At 39.2% G+C, this 17982-nt stretch overlaps 1 protein-coding gene and 1 long non-coding RNA gene across 2 annotated transcripts; both read left to right on the plus strand.

Annotated features, from left to right (window-relative positions):
* The first annotated feature begins 3475 nt into the window (after positions 1 to 3475).
* LOC124338003 lies at positions 3476 to 4068 on the plus strand. Its single transcript, XR_006917616.1, has 3 exons — positions 3476 to 3532; positions 3727 to 3842; positions 4049 to 4068. It is a non-coding gene; the product is annotated as an uncharacterized LOC124338003 (long non-coding RNA).
* A 4276-nt stretch (positions 4069 to 8344) lies between these two features.
* Positions 8345 to 9163, plus strand: LOC124336753 (nucleolar protein dao-5-like). The gene is made up of 2 exons (XM_046790541.1): positions 8345 to 8659; positions 8714 to 9163. Exons 1-2 carry the CDS (start codon positions 8345 to 8347, stop codon positions 9161 to 9163), a joined length of 765 nt encoding a protein of 254 aa, XP_046646497.1.
* Positions 9164 to 17982: the final 8819 nt, after the last annotated feature.

Consider the following 17982-nt stretch of genomic DNA (forward strand, 5'->3'; position numbering starts at 1 on the left):
TGATTTAGCTACCCATTCCCCTTTAACCAGAGAAAATTCAATTGGCGCCACAAAATTGAATTTGACTCTGACTTTGCCTTCGCTGGGTTTACGGTTGGTTAATCTTACTCCATCGTAGGGTATTATCTGAATTAAAGGCAGATATTAATTTAAAAACCCATTGTTATGGTATTGGAAGTGTATTGTTGTTATTCTACATACCTCGACGGAATTGACAGGGAAGATGCCTACTAAGATGCATTGTGTTCTGCCGGATTAAAATAATATCTCCTTTTTTAAACGAAAATTCCCTGTGCGAATCTGTGCGCTGCACCTATTTGAGAAGGCTGTTATCGATAAACGTGTACGTACGAAATACCTCCCACAGCCAGCCAATTTTTACTTGTCGACAGAAAAACTCAAAATATAACAATTACAATTCGTATATACAGTACCTACCGTAAGTATTTGGAAGCCCGAGAGGGCCTATTGCAAAAATGCTGTTTTTTCTTGATTGTATATCTGTGACATGTGATGAATGAGCCTTCAGACTTTTTTTCAGAAAAATATTTTTCAAAAAAATTATCATTTGAAAACAACCCAGAGAGAGTACGAAGAATACTAATATATTGAAACGTTTGCTTGATTTGTTTTGGTATTCACTGCCCATTTCTATTTTTACCCGAACGTTCAGTTAACAAATATTTACTGTAAAATGTCTTTCTTTTCTGAGTTGTTTCCAACTTTTTTATGCATTCAATGATATTTAACTTACTACTCTCGCATTCATGAACTGTTTTCAGAAGTTATTTTGTAAGGAAATTGATCGCAGTTTCGCTTACGTTGAAATGGGCAACTAACTTAAGCAAGAGCTTTCCTAAGAAAGATTGGTGTGGTTTTCTTTGGTCGCAGTATTCTCATGTTCATCATGATCTATCATATTATCAGTAAGGTCATCAAAAAGATCATGATTTTAATTAATTGGAATAGGATCGTTTACATCGTTTACAGCAATATCAGTGTTCTTTTCGCACACATTCAAATGATGATAAACATTTGCAAAGGTATTAAATTTCAGCATGCATCCATTTTGGTATTTTCCCACAAAAAAGCTCATCATTACGTTCTTTGTCTTAAAACCATAGTCGGTAAGAAAATGACGCGTGAGTGCTGAATATGGACCAGGAATAACATTTCCACATTTAAAACACTGAAAGTTCTCTTTTATTTGCACGCGGTGCATTCTGCATTACGAAATCTGAGGCCTAGCTTAAAACCTCTGAACTTGAGCAATTTGAACCTAGCTTGAAATGAAATCCACTAAAAACTAAAATATTATAGGTAAAACAAACAAACCGGAAAGTTGATGATAAATATCTGGAATAAGGATGCTTCTGGAAATGCTAAAAAAAGGAAACAATGGCTGCCACCACAACACTTTTCACAAGTATACTAAGGGAATTTGCCATTGCAATTATATCATGAGAATATTTATTTTTTAATGGTTTTCGTATTTAACCTTTTTTGCGGTACTTATGGGGTTCAGTGTTTGGAAGGAAAATTTCGTCAAGTTGATGACTCACATCGATTTCGGCAAGCCTTATTAACTCCGATCTGTCGGCTATTGAAAAGTTATACATATTATTACAATGCTTAAAAATTAAAAATTTGAATTTTTATAATTTCGTCCAACATTAAAGTCGAAAAAGACACCATGGCAGAGAAGGAATGAATCCACTTCTTCCGTGGGAATCTAACATTAATTGGGGGACTTCGTTGGCAGAAATTATTTCTTAATCATAAATTTTTCCTGTACATAACAGCTGCATATAAAACTGCTATTTTTTTAATATTTATAAACAAGTATAAATAAGAGCCGCACTGTGTGGTAGTGTTAAGGCTACGACAACAATCTGGAATAACGGACAACAATCTGAAAAAATGGAGGGAGGAGAGAGATGATGACCCTAAGCTATATTGCGGAGGGTTGCACACTTAAAATGCCCACAAATTTGTCTTGAGAAAGATTAAAAAGTCGCTGCAGAAAGACACTTTTGACAAGGCAGTGCAAGAACGATTCTAGAGAGGCAATGATTGTGGGGTGCCAAGCTGAGTCAAATGCATTTTTTATATCCAAAAAGGTTGTCGAGCACACTTTCCGCTCCTCAAAAGCTGACTCAACGAGGGTAACGAGGTCTTGGGCGGCTGATCCTATTTCAAACTACATTATCTGAATCCGTGTTATTGGGAGTTGATTAACCAATTCAATGAGTGACTGACCAAACAAGTCAAAAGAGAATGATCTTTACGTGGAGCTTTGCAAGATTTGAAACCATACTGATAGGTCTTAAGCTGTTGAGGGAAATGACGACAACATTAGAAAACTTCCAGTTTTTTTGGGAAGAAGCAAAGTAGGATGCAGGCATTAAGGATAGAAAAAAGGTGGCCTTTGATCACAGGAATGCTAAAGAGAAGAAGGTCAACTGAAAACCATCCTCACCAGGGGCTGATTTAGTTGTTAAGAGTACTCACTGCTGTATCAAATTCCTATAAGGAAATAGGTAGCAGAGGGTTCAAGGGTGTTATTGAAAAAGAATTATCGCCAAGAGAGAGTTCTAACCACATCTGATAACATTCAACCATATGGTTATGTCAGTCTTTTTATATCATTTTGGCATCAAATCAAATTTTTTTGTCCTTTGTTTAATTCTCAAAAACTTAAAGAATACCTGTTAAGTAAATGCTGCTTTTCAAGTATTGTTTAACACCCCCTTCTTCATGGTGGGATTGAAAGGAGCAAAAGACATAAAGGATTCTGCTTTTTCAGAAGATCCCATCGTTGAATATTTTTGTTATATTTTTGATGTGATGACTTCTACTCATTGTGCTTCAGCTCGGGAAACTTTGGACCCGCCCAGCAAGTTCCAGCTGAGCCATTTCCGGCCGTCAGATTGCCGCTGCACCGCTTCGAGGCTTCCGCTATGCCCGCACTGTTCCCGCAGGTAGTTGCCGAACCTCCGGTAGCAGTGAGTGGCATTGAATGTCACATAGATGTATTGTATGACAGGTTTAACTTTAATTGTTCTGCCTTCTCATGCTGCAGCAGGTCTTGAACTGATGTTTTGTCTTTCTTGTTTTTTAGCTTGAGTTTACAGCCAATTCATCATGGAGAGCTTTGATTATCGAGTAAAGGTGGTTTTGTTCGGTTTTGCTTCTACTGTTACAATATTTATCATGCTGCTTGGGCAAAGGTAAGTAACGTCTTTCTTTTGTTAGGAAAATAATGAATTTTTATGTGTGATTTTTCTTTAGGTTATCCGAAATGGGTTGAAGACCCTGACCAATTTGCAGCAGAGGTGGCTACAATAGTGAAAAAGGAAGATATTTCTTTTTTACAAGGCACTTTTGGCTTCTTACTCATTGTGGCCACAAAATATTTCGTTTGGCTACGAAAAACGAAACAACACAGAAAATTAGAAAAATCTGATCTTTGTGTCGTGTCGGTCGTGTCTTCTCTTGTCTCCTCGATAGTTTAATGTAGTTTACATAGCAGGTAAATAGTTTAGAATTAATTAGGATGATTCGTGGGGCTGTAATAAATGGAACATCACGGTTCAATAACTTGTAAAATTTTGATTTGTGTCGAGCACAGGAGAAATTAGCATGTAACCAGACAGTGCATGGCATGGATGTGTTATTTACTTTGTTTCAGTGTGAGTTCATGTTTCAATTTGTCTTTTTTTGCAGACTTGAGTCGAGCCAGCCATCATCATTAACAAGAATTAAAGGTTTTCTTGTCATCATTCAACCTCATCAGCATCGTCATCAGCAGCAGTGTCCAGCTTGTCCGCTTCGTCAATTTGGTATTCATTTTGCCACACTTACGTCATTTAATCTGTTATTTAATTTGATGATTTACATGACCTGTGGCCCTGTGAGTGTGCAGTGTGCTCCATTGAAGACTTTATATTCTCTCATCTATAAATATTTCTACTCATTCTTTTTCAACTTATTTTTACTTGTGGCTTTCATAAATGTTTTCCATACTAATCATTCTTGTATTTTGTAGGTAATAAGCACCACATTTGAAGAAGAATCCATCGTGTCGGTACAATTCATCTCTTCTTCGCCTCCCTTAAATTCCTCTTGTCCTCGTGTACACTCATGTGAATGTGAGGGTGAATTAGCCGTTAGAATAGATTTTTTACATTGGTCGCGCCAAAATGTTTCATGGCGGCTTTTTCTATTCAGAGTCTCGTCTCCTTATCTCTGGACGTATTCTTCAGATGGATTGGGCTGATTTTTAAGAAAGCGCAACTCAGCTCTTCTTCTATTGCATCAGGAACACCCTGAGCTCCAAAAATTGTCATAATCCAACCAATCAATAAGTAAGAAAATAGATGTTTTGACTCGAAATGCTGGCGAGTAAAAACGGCAGCTTACAGTGCAAATAAATTCTTGCCTATACTTGCTATATCCACTCTTATATTACTGCTTTGCATTCAAACATAACTGGTTTTTGATACCGGTATTCTATTTTATACTCTAATTTTTCTAATTTACTTTTAGTGAAGTCTGACGATTAAACGAGTTAAAATCAATAAATAACTCAATTTCTTAGAATTTAATACGATTTGATACTTCGTTAGGACCTGATATTTCACAATGTGGAAATTCTCCTCATCTCTAGAGGATAAAAACTATGGAACCACTTAATCTTATTAAATTTGGTCCATTTCTGCAATCGCATCCAAGACTGCTTGTCAACTGTTGACTCATTGTCTTGGAAAGATCCACACGCCAAAAGGAAAATAAATTTGAGGATCTTCTCGCAGTGCGACACAAAGCTTGATCCAATGACAAGGATCCAACCAGGCATGGGTGTGCTTTTTGGATCAAACTCTCATCTATATTCACCGAAAGAGAATTTTTCAACGGAAAAAGTCGTCGTTCAGAGTTAATGTTTATCCTTATCGTTGGAGGCGGCATAGAGGTATACGGAAACGGCCAGTCGTACACCGTATTGAGACATGTTGTTCGGAAGCCAACACGCTGGTTTCGTACATCTCCGTTATCCGATGATCGGATTCAAATTCAGACGTAGACAAACAACACTGATTTCAGAGTCCCTATCTCAAACAGATAACACTAAACACCTCCTGGGAAAACACGATCAAGAGAAAAACGTGGAAGACTTGTTGAATAAAAAGGTGGTAAACAGTTACTTCTGCTCCCAAGTCTTGCATCGGCTCTCCATACGGGGTATTACCAACATTTACGGAATATATTGAGTTACAAGACGGGACATTGAAAAGGTTGGTTGGCTTGATGGATTGCGGAAACCAGAGCTCCTTCATACGTATAGGCTCAATCAGAAACGCAAACAAGGAAATAATAGACAACAAAGTATTAAGGATCAGTGGGTTCTCCGCAAAGACAGGGAAAACTAGTCGTCACAACATAGCGGAATTCAACCTATGTTAAACCTACTGGAAGGCACCCAAAATCAAGTGCAAGTTCATAGAGAAAAAATTGTTGGGAAATTTAAAGGACTACTATTTCAAAGAGATGGAGGAACGGTTAATACACAAAGGAAAAAATATTTTGCAATATTTTTATTTTCCAATCATTACTGATCTACAGTTTCAATTTCCATATCATTCACCTCTTCCAATAATGCTTCTTCGTCTCTTTCTTCTTTAGCTGTCTTCTCTGCTTTGGCTCTTTTTTTATTCTGGCAAACACTGATTCTTTGTGCTTCTCTGCAATGGATTTTACTCACAGCAAAACTGTTACTACCCGTGGGCAGCAACTTCTTGAGGTAATTCTGTGACAGTTCTTTCTTCTCTTTCTCTATGTCTGCTTGCCTTTTATGGATGCTGGCCAACTACATCAACACTTTCGACTGCTCTTCTACTAGTGCGGCTTTAGATACTGCTTTGTTTTAAAGTCTCTTTACGATGCTTTTCTTCCTCAAGTTTGAAAACCTCTTTCTCCCCTGGACTCAGATGTTCAGAATTGAACTCAAGTGGTCTCTGCGGATGATTGCCTGCGTAAGGCCTTTAAAATTCGTGGCTTGGTTTTCTTTTCCGTCTGAGTATGGAGCTGTAATCCCCAGACGATAGAAGAAATTCTGTGGAAAGAGACGGTCCAGTACTGCCCAGCAGGCCTTCAAGTCGTTCTTTTCTAACAGCTTTAAGGAGTGTTTTCTCACTCCAGTAATAAGCATATTTTCTCACTCCAAAGCATGGTCATATAGGTGGTAGCAGTCATTTCCTGTCCGAAGAGAGGGAGTGTATGTACGTGTGCCTAGGGGTGGGTGGGTAGGTTTTGCTTGATTGGGTGTTCGCCATTTTGTAGAATTGTGTGCAGCGTTCACAAGTGGGACACACAGTGCTCTGCAATTGGACTAGTCGGCTGCGCCAAGAATTTTAATCCACCATTGCTGCTGTTGCCTGAGCGTGTGTGTTTTTTGCTATTTTCATTCCCGTGGGCACGTGGTACTCCGTTTTGCGCCAGCATCGTGTTTGTGTTCTTGTTTGTGTGTATTTGACTGAATTTTTCTTTTGTTTGGATAACATCCCTTTTTTTGGACATCTCTATATATCATTCTTCCCGTCTGCCACTCCATCGGTCCTGCTGTTATCCTCAAACAGGGCGCCAATAGAACCAGATGATTACAATTTTCTCGGCGAAATGTCTAAAGTTACCTGAGAAATTTTTTTTTATTTTCGTTTTTTTATTTATTCCACTTTTTTGTGCGCTGTAATGAAGATTTAAAAAGTGTCAGTTGGAGGGTTGGAGAGGAAAAGGTTCGCATTCATAATCTTTTTTGTTCCTTGCCAAAAAATGTCCAAGAACTTAAGAATCGAAGCACAAAAGAGATAGCCGTCATGGCAATTTATTTGCGGGTCCTTTTGAAACGAACTTCACTATTTGTGTCTCAAAAGTTTTCATCATTTCTTAGTTCACTGGCTTCAGTCAAAAATCGGACTTCCCCTACCATTCATTGATGCATCCCTCGTTATATATCTATAGCTCTATGCATATTTATATCTCCTATACCCACGTCCGTGTGGTATAATAAAAGTCCATGAAACTTGTTTTACACTTGCTTAAGACAGGCTTTAATTTACTGCAGGCATCTTGTTGTTTGGGATATCAAAATAATCCATTCCTTCTGGGTGTTTTGAAGTCACGAAGAGCGCTCTCAGCTTTTCCTAAAGAAAGAAATGGTTGTTGTATAGAAATAAAACAGGATTAATAGTATAAATCTATACTCTTTCCGCGACAATAATTAATAATTCAAGCTCTGTTAACGAATTTAAACGTTTACTACAAATGAAGCTGTCAATTCAATTTTGTCAGAAATACAGACGTCAATAGCAATAACAAACAATGGAACGTACTGACGCTCAGCTGACTGATAATAAAATACTAAATTTCCGCAAAAATGAAATTATACTAAATAGACTAGAAAATGTGTTCAATTTTTTTATTGAGTAAAAGCGAATAATATCTGAATAAAAAAGTATGGAAGACGCCATGACGGCAACGGTATGGCAACGGTGTGGATCTGCCTATGCTTTTGCAAGGGAAAAAGCTAGACGATCCCTACGTAATGTACTGGCGCGCCAGGACATTGTAGACAGACGTATTGTTCTGGCGCGCCAGGACATTGTAGACAGACGTATTGTTCTGGCGCGCCAGCTGAGACTAGGTTTAAATAAACGAGTTACAAAGAATAAACGGTAAACAATGGATCTAGTATTTCTAGAATTATTATTTTTTTTTTTACTTTTTAATAGTAAAAAATAAATAAAATGGATAAAGATGTGGCTTAGTCTGTTTCATTCCCGCACCTTTTTTTATTTTCATGTAAGCCTTTTTGGATCGAGGTTACTTATTACTCATTGTTAATCTTTACTCTTTTTAAGTTCTCTTCTCTCCGATGCCAAGCAAAGCTTTTGGGCGGAGGTAAACGAACACCTCGCTGAATTAAAGGTATAGATTTGTTTTCGTTTTTTTATGGCACTTTTGTTAATGCTTTTCTATCGTTATAGGCTTAGCTGATGGCTGTAATTAAACAGAAAAATGATCTAATGAAAGAAAAAGAAACTATAATAAGTGAACATCTTAGGAAGGAAATAGAAAAAGAAATTCTCCAAAAAGAGAAATTCGTGGCGAGCAGTCGTGGTGCTAAAAGGAGTCGAGAAGACTCTGACTGGTATAAGATTCGAGAAGACTTTGACTGCAGACGGCCATCGCTGCTGGGCAATTCCCTATTCCGGGTACGGCGAGTAACCCGGTGACCTCGGAGATACCGGCAGTGATTACAAAGCACTCACCCCAAGTAGATCAGCCTATGCCATTGGCCTCGACGAGCCAGGTAGAGACACCGACACCAACGGCCTCGACGAGCCAGGTTCGGACTCCAAAAGCGACTCCAAAGCGTACAGCGGCAAGTAAGAGCAAGGCATCTACCCCGAAAAGGGTTAACGTTGAAGCTTTGAAAACTACGGCTCTGCTGAGTCCGATATCGCCCAAGCCGTCGAAAGGCAAGGCGGTAGCCCGGTCGAAGCCCGCGGCAAAAGACGCTCCAGCCGTCAAAAGTACGCCCGCCAAAGAGTTGAAGCTGATCACCAAAAGGTTCGACGACGAGAATCCCTGTGTTACACTGGTGAAGCTCCCGAGGCCCCGACGAAAGTCAGCCATCAACCCTCCCTCAAAGTAGTTGTTAGAAGTGGCAGGAAAAGAGACGGCGAGGCGCAATAGTCTCAGATCTGCCAAAGATCCTGAGCCAGGCAAAGGGAAGACACCCAGAACTGAGCCGGTTAACTTAAAAGGCAAATCAAAGGGGCTGTTCTGTGAAACGGACAGCGCCGAAGAAGAGCTACTTAAGGAGAAACCAATCCTCAATAAGGCCCCGACTCAGGCCTCAACTCCAGCGGAGGAGCAAACCGCAGCAGCGACGACCGAGCTGCCTGGCCCGATCCCACGAAGATCCCGCCGGTTGTTGGACTCAGCTTCCGAGTCAGAGCCGGAGCTCATACTCACGGCGGACGAAGAAGAAAAGTTCCTGAAAAATCTAGACCTAAATTCAATTAGGCAGGACAAGACAGTCGAAACACTCGAAGAGGCGGCTAAGAAACTCGACCTGGTTTCGGAGCCGATGAATCATTGAGTCTTGATATTGTATCAATCCCTGTGTTTGTCAAAATAAAGACACTTGTATAAAAATTGAACTATTTCTGTCTGTCATTTTACGAATAGAGAATTATCTCCGAAAAAAAACTTTTTATTTAAAGATTAATAAAATTACGTTTCATACGTGTTTTATGGTCAATTCAATTACAATGCTGTGCCGTCTTTAACGCCCAATATATCAAAAGAATATGTCTTTGGTATGTTTACTGTAATTATGTATTTTGATATGCGCGGCCACAAAAGATAACCTCTCTAGATGCCGGTGCTAGCCGGAATGAGATCTTCTTTCTTCGTCTTTGGCGGCCCTCTACCGGAAATTTCTACGCATCACTTAACACAAACAAACTAAGCACATATTTAAGAGTTGCCAGATTGCAAAAAAATCCAAGGGGGCTTTTCACATCGTATTTCCTTGACATTTCAATGATAATTCTAGACGAATTAGCTTTAAAGCTAATGCGCGTGTTTAAAAGCTTTAAAGAAATTGGGATCTTCGTCATCATAAAAAATGATAGACTTTAGTTGATGGTTATTTCCATTTATTGGCTTACAAATACACAATCTTTAAGGCGGATATGTAAATCTCACGCAGTTTCTTTTTGTTCATTACATGTCTTTTTCGACCATTTATCTATTGGAAATGACTAAAAGAAATGTGTGTTGTCTTTTATAAAAGTTTTTGATGTCCTATAAGTGTTATACCCAAGGATGATAAATTCAACATTGAAATAGTAGCCACTTAGCGTGTATATTGTTCGTCAAATTTTCAGAAAAAATTTTATTTTTTAGCGCTAGATGGAGGTTAAAAACAATCGGAAAAACAATCGACAAAAATTAAAGGAAAATCTAATTTTTCCCACGGAAATTTAACCGCCGATTATTTTTCAGCGATTATCACTAGCAGCCAATTATCGGCAAAAAAAATCGCGCAGTAAGTCTGAAGCTACGTATCCCAAGGTAAAAAAATATATATGTTAAACTTCGAAACCCGCTCTATATGTTGGGATAATTTTTTTTTTTTATCGAGATAGGACCAGCCCCATGAATAAATCTGGAAGCTTTCTTGGAATGCGCACCTTCATATTTTGTCAGTAGTGAAGCCACTTGATCAAAGCCGCAATCTTCGTAACCCTTTGTCTTGCCAAAAAAATTCAGGATGAAATGAGGCTGCATTAACAACAAGAAAATGTGTTCTGCACTTTCGTATTCAAGGTTCTTAATTTTTTATAAGCTTGGTAGTTAGGGAATTTAACAGCAAATTATACCCCAAAATAGAGCAAGATTTGAAGTTTAACACATATATTTCCTGCTAGGTAGCATAACCCCTTCATATTGAAAAAAATTGGGACAGTCGTAGTCCCATAAGACCCCTTGTTAAATTGTGGTAAGTGTTTTTTGGGAGGAGGAGAAGTAGGTGCAACGTTTTTTAGTGAGACTGCGGTTAGGGTATAGGCTATAGGGGGACAACACTCCTTACAAGGACGCATTTTTCTTCGTGATTATAACTTCGGGAATATTCCTGATCGATATTTCTTTTCAGCATTATCGAGATTCTAGAAGTGATGAAAGTTGATTTCTCCTTGAAACTGTAAAAAATTTAAAATTTTACGAGATAGTTTTAGAAAACGACATATAAATAATTATTAACTGCATATATTTGTGCGTGAAAATATGATTTCTAATACACTTCATAATGTGGGGGACATCAAAAATTGCAATAGATTTGAGTCGGTAGGATGTTTAATAAAATGTGTGACGTGTTCCATTTCTCCAGATACACCAAAGAGTCTTTGTACTCCTTTATAAGGGTGGTGACCATCACAAAAAATATTGTTCACAATTGCGCCTTTCTTTTTCAAAGCTTTTATTGCCTTGACAGCAATGTTTTGAATAACAATAGAACTGGCCACACCACTCATTGCGTAAACAGCGGTATGTTGGGCCCATTTAGATCTGTAGCATCGAAACATCAACACAAGCATAATCTGCCAGTTTTTCGCTCTTGTTTGTTATCATACTCTCTCCGCCGTAATCAACGAGTCCTTCGAATAAATGTTTTGTTTTTAAAACTTGAGTCCTTTTTTGACAGAAATCTCATCCCATACCAAAGAACTGTTTCAGATATGTTTTTTCTTTCACGTTAAGTTACGCGCTATTGTTTCGATTGAAAAGTCGTTTAGTCCAAATCAACCGAGTATACCCCTTACTAGACTTTGAATGGTGCTATACTATGAGATGGCAAGGGAAGGAGTCCATTGCTTCCATTTCCCCTCAGATGATTGTAAGCCTTAGTACTCTTTACTCTTAACAGCAAGCATTCGAAAAATCAATCCATGTCGTAGCGTATTCCTATATTCAGGGGACGAAATAATAGTTTCATGTTATTTTATTTCATAATTGGGAAAATTGAATTCATTTGTCATTAATATTTAATTGTTTATAAAACGTAAAAAAGTAAATGGGAATCTTAATGTTATGTGAAATGGAAACTAAAAATTTTAATGAGAAAATCAGAAAAAAAACATTCTTCATTAAATTGGTTACATGATTACTACAGAAACATTCACAAGTGTCATTTGAAAAAGTAAACGGCTGAATTTTCGTCATCTAAAAGAACTGAAAAATGGGATGTCAGAAACACCAATATGATACTATGCATTTGGAAACCAAAATGTCTTAGATGAAATGTTTGAGTTTCAGCGTCGTCAAATATTCATTGAATAATTTTCTTGACCGTAAACCTCTTTATTATACAATGCAAATAATACAAATAACATTGGACAAGTAGTTGGCATTTGCAACACGTAAAACGTTTTTCGATCTCATTGGAGCTCCATAGTCGACGCAAGCTTCACAAAATTCCTTTTCCATGCTAACGTTTGCAGAATATCTGAGATGTGCAGAATTTTGGCAAATAGCACCGTGCGGTTCACGAAAAATTACCATTTTGTCAACAACTCCGTTAACTGCGTTGTGATACCCACATTTTTACGGGCAAGGGACAGGTGATTTGAATAGTTAAAAATGAACACTACTAATAAAAAATTGCTTGTAATTGAAATATTAATTAATTTAAAATTAGTCTTACTCAAATTTTCAAAAATGACCAGCATTGACTTGAGGTCTGCAGTTAGTTTTTTAGTGCACATTGTAAAAAATCTGAAAATTTCCATGACAACAGATACGTTTCTTTCGAGCTTTTCGCATTAAAATGACCAACAGAGATTGCTTACGATCCGCTCCATTTTGATGTACACTCTTGAACTTTCAGACTTATACTGAAGTATACGATCGATCTGTCGTCAATAAGTCTAAATTTTTCCTCGCCTCTTTTAGAACCCTTTTCAAATTCGCATTTTTTCCTAGACGCTTCAATCCCTTCCCCCACTACGGAGAAACAAAATTGTGTTACTCTATCCTAAATTTATTGGGTATTCTACGGGGTCGCTATTCTACGGCCAGGGAACATAATGTTATCATGAATAAGTTTCCACCGAAATTTGAGACATTGACATTGACCCTTTTTGGGGGTTGGGGAGGGGTCAAATCCCTAGCCATACACAATCTATACTGAAAGTATAGATTGTAGGGACCCTACCCCCAAAAAACCATTCCACCTTGTAACCCAACATGTAATTTTCCATGTAATGCTATGTAATTACATATATTTAGTTGCATTTAAAATTTTTTGTCTTATGTAGTGAAATTTTTCAGTGTATACTTTTTTTTACTTCCCTTTATACATAAAAAAATACAACGCCAAGTGACAACTGATTTTTTTCTTTAACTTCCTAACGTAACCCCAACCCATCTAACATATATTTTTCCATTATAGAACCACCATCAACAATCCGAAAATTTGTTGACAACGGAAGGGTTTTATAATGTCTGGACACAATATAGTAAATTAAATTTAAGACAAAGGTGAAATCATTTGAGGGGGAACAAAAATTGGCGATGAAATTAGAGATATCATTGTAGGAAGGGCGAAAACTAATGAATAGACTCGTGACATTGTTGAGGAAATAAGGTGGATGGCCACTGCTGACAAAGAGAAGAAATGCTTTCTCCGTAGTTGGCTTTGCTTCGCTACCAACGTCACTTTTTTCGTGGATAAAAGATGTGGCACAAGCCTCTAAGGAAGTAAATTTTGAATGTTCTGCAAACTACAATCTTAATAACAGTTGAAAACGTAACAAAGCGTTTCAAGCACTTGTAAATCTGCTAGATCTTGCTAACCACTGGGCCACTTAACTGATGTAGTTTGTCTGCAATATTCAGCATCCTATCTCGATTGGGTGCTTAAGGTAATTGGTATTTAGACATTTTTCATGAAATCTAAGTGTCATTGCATGCATACTAGCCCATTCACTTATGTGGGTTTTATTGATATGAAATAGATGATGACTGGTATAGTCTTAACAGTTTACTTTGTAAAATTATTAAGGCAATTTATCAATGAATTGATTTATTGCATTTTGCCATTTTTTTACCGGCTATGCATAAATTGGAAAGCCTGGCCGCCATTCATTTTTTCGGCTGTTGCGCTTTGATACAATACCACTAGGGTGTCAACCCTGACGCACGGCAACGTCCTTGAAGCGTCGTTTGCCAAATCTCCAAGTCTTGTCATAGATGTGTTTCACTCCTGGATGACTACGGTCCTCTAAAACAGACGATTCTGATGGAGCATCACATCGACACGGGAAATTCAGAGCCAATAAGTTTCCCACCGTTTCACGTTTCCCCCATGGTGAGAGAGAGAATTAGGGAGGAGGTGGCGAAAATAAAAAAGAAGAATGTGATAAAAGAGTTTCTTCTTCTTTTTCTTCGAATGTACGAATGTACTCGATCACCTATGGGGCTCCATAACGGTGGGGCGTCGTTCCAATGATTAATGGACCTTGCACTAGGCGACTTGAAATGTACTGCATGCTTAGTGTATCTTGATGACCTAGTCGTGATGGGAAGAAATTTCGCGGAACATCAACACAGGCTAACGGCAGTACTGACGGCCCTAGAAAAAGCCAAACTAACTTTGAACGCAGAGAAATGTTTATTCGTAGCCGGTGAGATTACATGTCTCGGCCATAAAGTTTCCGGAAGAGAGGCCCAGCCGAATCCGGAGAAAGTTCGAGCGGTCGTTGATTTTCCCTCCCCAGATATCCACCCAGTGAAACCACGAGTAGCGGCAGTACGGAGTTTTCTTGGAATGGTCTCTTTCTATTGGAATTTTATCTAGCGGTTTTCGGAAAAGGCTACTCCACTTTATGCACTAATGAAGAAGGGTTCAGCGTGGATGTGGGGGCCGAATCAATCAAGATCATTTGCTGAGTTTAAAAATGCGCTCATCAACGCTCCCGTGTTAGCACATCGTCTGGACGATGTGGAAATGGAGTTGCAAATTGACGCCAGTCAAAAAAGGTTAGGAGCGGCGCTGATGCAAACCGGAGGATGGATATTTTACCCAATAGCTTATATTAGTCGACGACTGACCGACGCAGAGAAAATTTTTCATCCAAATGAGCTGTAATGATTAACGTTGGTATGGGCGTTGAAGAAACTTCGTTACTACTTATTTGGTCGACGGTTTCAATTTAAGGCAGACAACAAGGTAGTAAAGTGGCTGTGCAGTAAAAAAAGAGCTAAAAGGAAAGTTTGCAGTTTGATAATGGACCTGCAAGAATTCGATTTTCAAATCCACCATCTAAAGAGGACGGAGAACATCGTCGTGGATACTCTCTCTCGTTATCCCGTAGAGTGCGGAGATTGTACTGAGATCATAGTTTGTGTGCTTAAGCCGACCGGATACTCGACGGAAGAGTTTGCGTTATGGCAACAGGGAGACGACTCGATTAAGGCGCCAGCGCTTCGCCTCCAGGGACTAATGAAGGATGTGACACTGAAGGAGCGAGAAGGTGGAATATTCCGCTTGGTGAAAGAAGTTCTCTACAAGATAAATACAACGGGCAAAGGTAGAAAGAATTCTTTAGTTGATCCTAAGAAGAGACATCGTTAAAGCTTGCCACGACGCGCCCACAGGCGGACATTTTGGTATCGAGAAGACATGAGCCAAACTGAATGAACGTTATTGGTGGCCGAACATGAAAACGAGTGTGGTAAATTATGTGTCTTCCTTTGCATTCTGTAAATTGCACAAACGTCCATGAAACTGGTTGGAGGGAGAACTGCTCCAAATTGAGCCACCAAAAGAGTGTTTGAGCGTATTTATGAATCGATCATATTGGGAGGGAACCAATATGTCTTAGTTGCCATTGATTTGCTAAGCAAATGGGTGATTGCGGCCCCAGTCCCTAGCGTTCCGACAGGTCCTGTAGTGTCGTTTCTGCAACGCAAAATCGTCGCTCACCACGGAGGCCCAAACGGTTGATTTCAGACTGGGGAACGGCCTTTATGTAGATCGATTTGGAGCGAGCTCTCAATAAATGGGGAGTTACGCACAATTGCTTCACTCGCGTACCCAAAATCAAATGGGCAAGTTGAGCGAACCAACGCAAGGATCGTCATGGCCATGAAGTCATTTATCGACAAGGATCAATCGAACTGGAATGAACTCCTACCTGAAGCAGTAGTAGCTTTGAATACGGCCTAACAGTCTAGTACTGGTTTGACCCCGTTCGAGATCCTCTATGGACGGAAATGTGGAGCTTCCCCATGAAAGCCTCTTTCCATGGCCAGAAGAAAAAGGAGAATCTAATTCTGACTTCGTGAAAAGACTCGACGATTTCAGTTTGACATTTCAAAAAAGACTGAAAGAACGACAAGAAGAACTCAAACAAAAGGTAGACAAGAAACTAAAAAAGGCCAGACGTTTTGAGCTCGGTGAACTCGTCCTGGTGGCCCGTGATGTCCGTAAAAAGGGAAAAGCGAAAAAGTTTCTTCCTCTCTACATAGGGCCCTATCAAATTGTCAACCAGATCACTCCAGTAACCTATCTCATCGAGGATGTACCTGCCCGCAGGAAAAAGAAGACCCGGAGACGCTTTCCGGCCCATGTCAGCCAGCTGAAACCCTTTCAGGTCCCGCATGACTACGAGTGGGACGCCGGACCTCAAAGAACAAAAGCTAGAGACCCACCTTCGCTGGCAAGAAAACGGACGAGAAGTGGACGCCAAGAAAAGCTACCAGTCGTTTACGATTACTTCGAGATAGATTCTTCCCCGAGGAGCGGGAAAAATGCGGATTTTCGTCAAGAAAATCATGGTCAGGAAAGGCCAAGTGTTATAGTTCTGGGAAGAAAGAAACGTAGAGAAGACGAAGGCCATTCGGAGAGAAGAAAAAGGCGAAAGAACTGGACGACGGGTGGACGACGGGCCGGCGTAGGTGAAGAAGGAGAAAAAGAGAGAAAAGAAAGGCATTCGGGTGAGAAGTGAGAGGAGAGACGGACGGTCTTGCTCGGAATTAAGAAGAAGTGTTAGTTTTTGATCTAATTGATTGTCCTGCTGTACGGTATTCTCGCTCAATATCTGCGTTTAATCGGCTGTAAGCGAGGTGCTCACCCTCAATAAAGGCGGAATTTTAAAGGTATCTGTGTGTGTGTAAAGATATGTGACTGAATTCTAACGAAGAAATCCCTGTTCAAGGTAGGAGTACCGTTCTTCCATTTAAGGAATAAGAATTGCTTGTCAATTGGGTACTCCAAAGGGCAATACTTTGCTTTCCTGTTACAAAAAGAGAACTTTTTGACTGTGTACAGGGTATTTATTGCAAAATTGATGCAAAGACCTCCTTCAAGAATAACCAGCCTTCAATGGGGTGGGTAAATAAATTGAAAGTGCGTCATAAACTGTCCCTGAGGAGATCTGAATATCTTGATGGAGGGAGACCAAGGTCGATTATGTTTCTATCTTTTGAAAATTTAGTTTCAGTTATATTTTTTAGTTACAACTGTTTGTTAACAGGTGACGGAGGAAGCTATTAAAAATTTGTTTACCGTAATGGTTTCCTTTTTGGAAGACGAAAATTGCCCGGAAATCTTAGATCAACTTTCTCGTTTGTTCACAGCTGATGAAGTAGGGATTCAATTGTAACCCAATGCTAAAAGTGTGAAATTTCTCATGTCTAAGGGAATCGAAACGTTTCCATTGTGAAACGAAGAAATTCAAAACGATCTGTCACAGGAAATAATATATTTGATAAGATGTACTAAAGTTACGTATTAACAAAAACACAAAATATTAACACCAAATTTAGGTATGGGAACATGTAGATCAGCAGGTGTCAGTTTGCCAACTTATTTTGTTTTTCCCATACGAAAGGGTACCCACGGCAGTCAAGAACTCAATTCCTCCTGGTACAAAAAAACGATTTACATTAAGCTTTTAACAAGCGATCCGCCACTCAAAGAGGCCGTTTTGGGGGTTTTTGATTTAGCGGAAATCGTCGCTGGGGGTTCTAAAAATAAACGAATAGATGGGTTTTGTGTAAAATTTTTCGCTAAATCGATTGCTAAAAACCGCAATCGCCTAGCTTTTGTAGTTTGGGAGATATTTTTAAAAAACTGAGAGGGGGTAGCCGAAATTTGGACTTTTTTTCGTTTTTTTTGCAGCTTTTAGGGTCTGTTGGGGTGACCACCCCCCTCTCGATAGGTGTAGGCTGACGTTATGAGGGAGACCACCCCAACAGACCCTAAAGGCAAAGAGGGGGAAATTTTGCTTTCGCGAGCGCTAGGTGGCTTATAGGATGAAGCCCGGCATGGCCAAAAAACGAAGAAATTTTTAGGAATTTTTTCCAAAATTTCAATCGTTAATATCTCGTCTTCTGAGCCGAGCATCG

The sequence above is a fragment of the Daphnia pulicaria genome, chromosome 4 (assembly GCF_021234035.1).
Source record: "Daphnia pulicaria isolate SC F1-1A chromosome 4, SC_F0-13Bv2, whole genome shotgun sequence".
NCBI classification, from domain to species: domain Eukaryota; kingdom Metazoa; phylum Arthropoda; class Branchiopoda; order Diplostraca; family Daphniidae; genus Daphnia; species Daphnia pulicaria.

Coding starts and splice junctions, on each gene's coding strand:
- LOC124336753 (XM_046790541.1), top strand. CDS start 8,345: ATGCCATTGGCCTCGACGAGCCAGGTAGAGACACCGACACCAACGGCC. Junction 8,660..8,713: donor AGAATCCCTGTGTTACACTG/GTGAAGCTCCCG, acceptor CCCTCAAAGTAG/TTGTTAGAAGTGGCAGGAAA.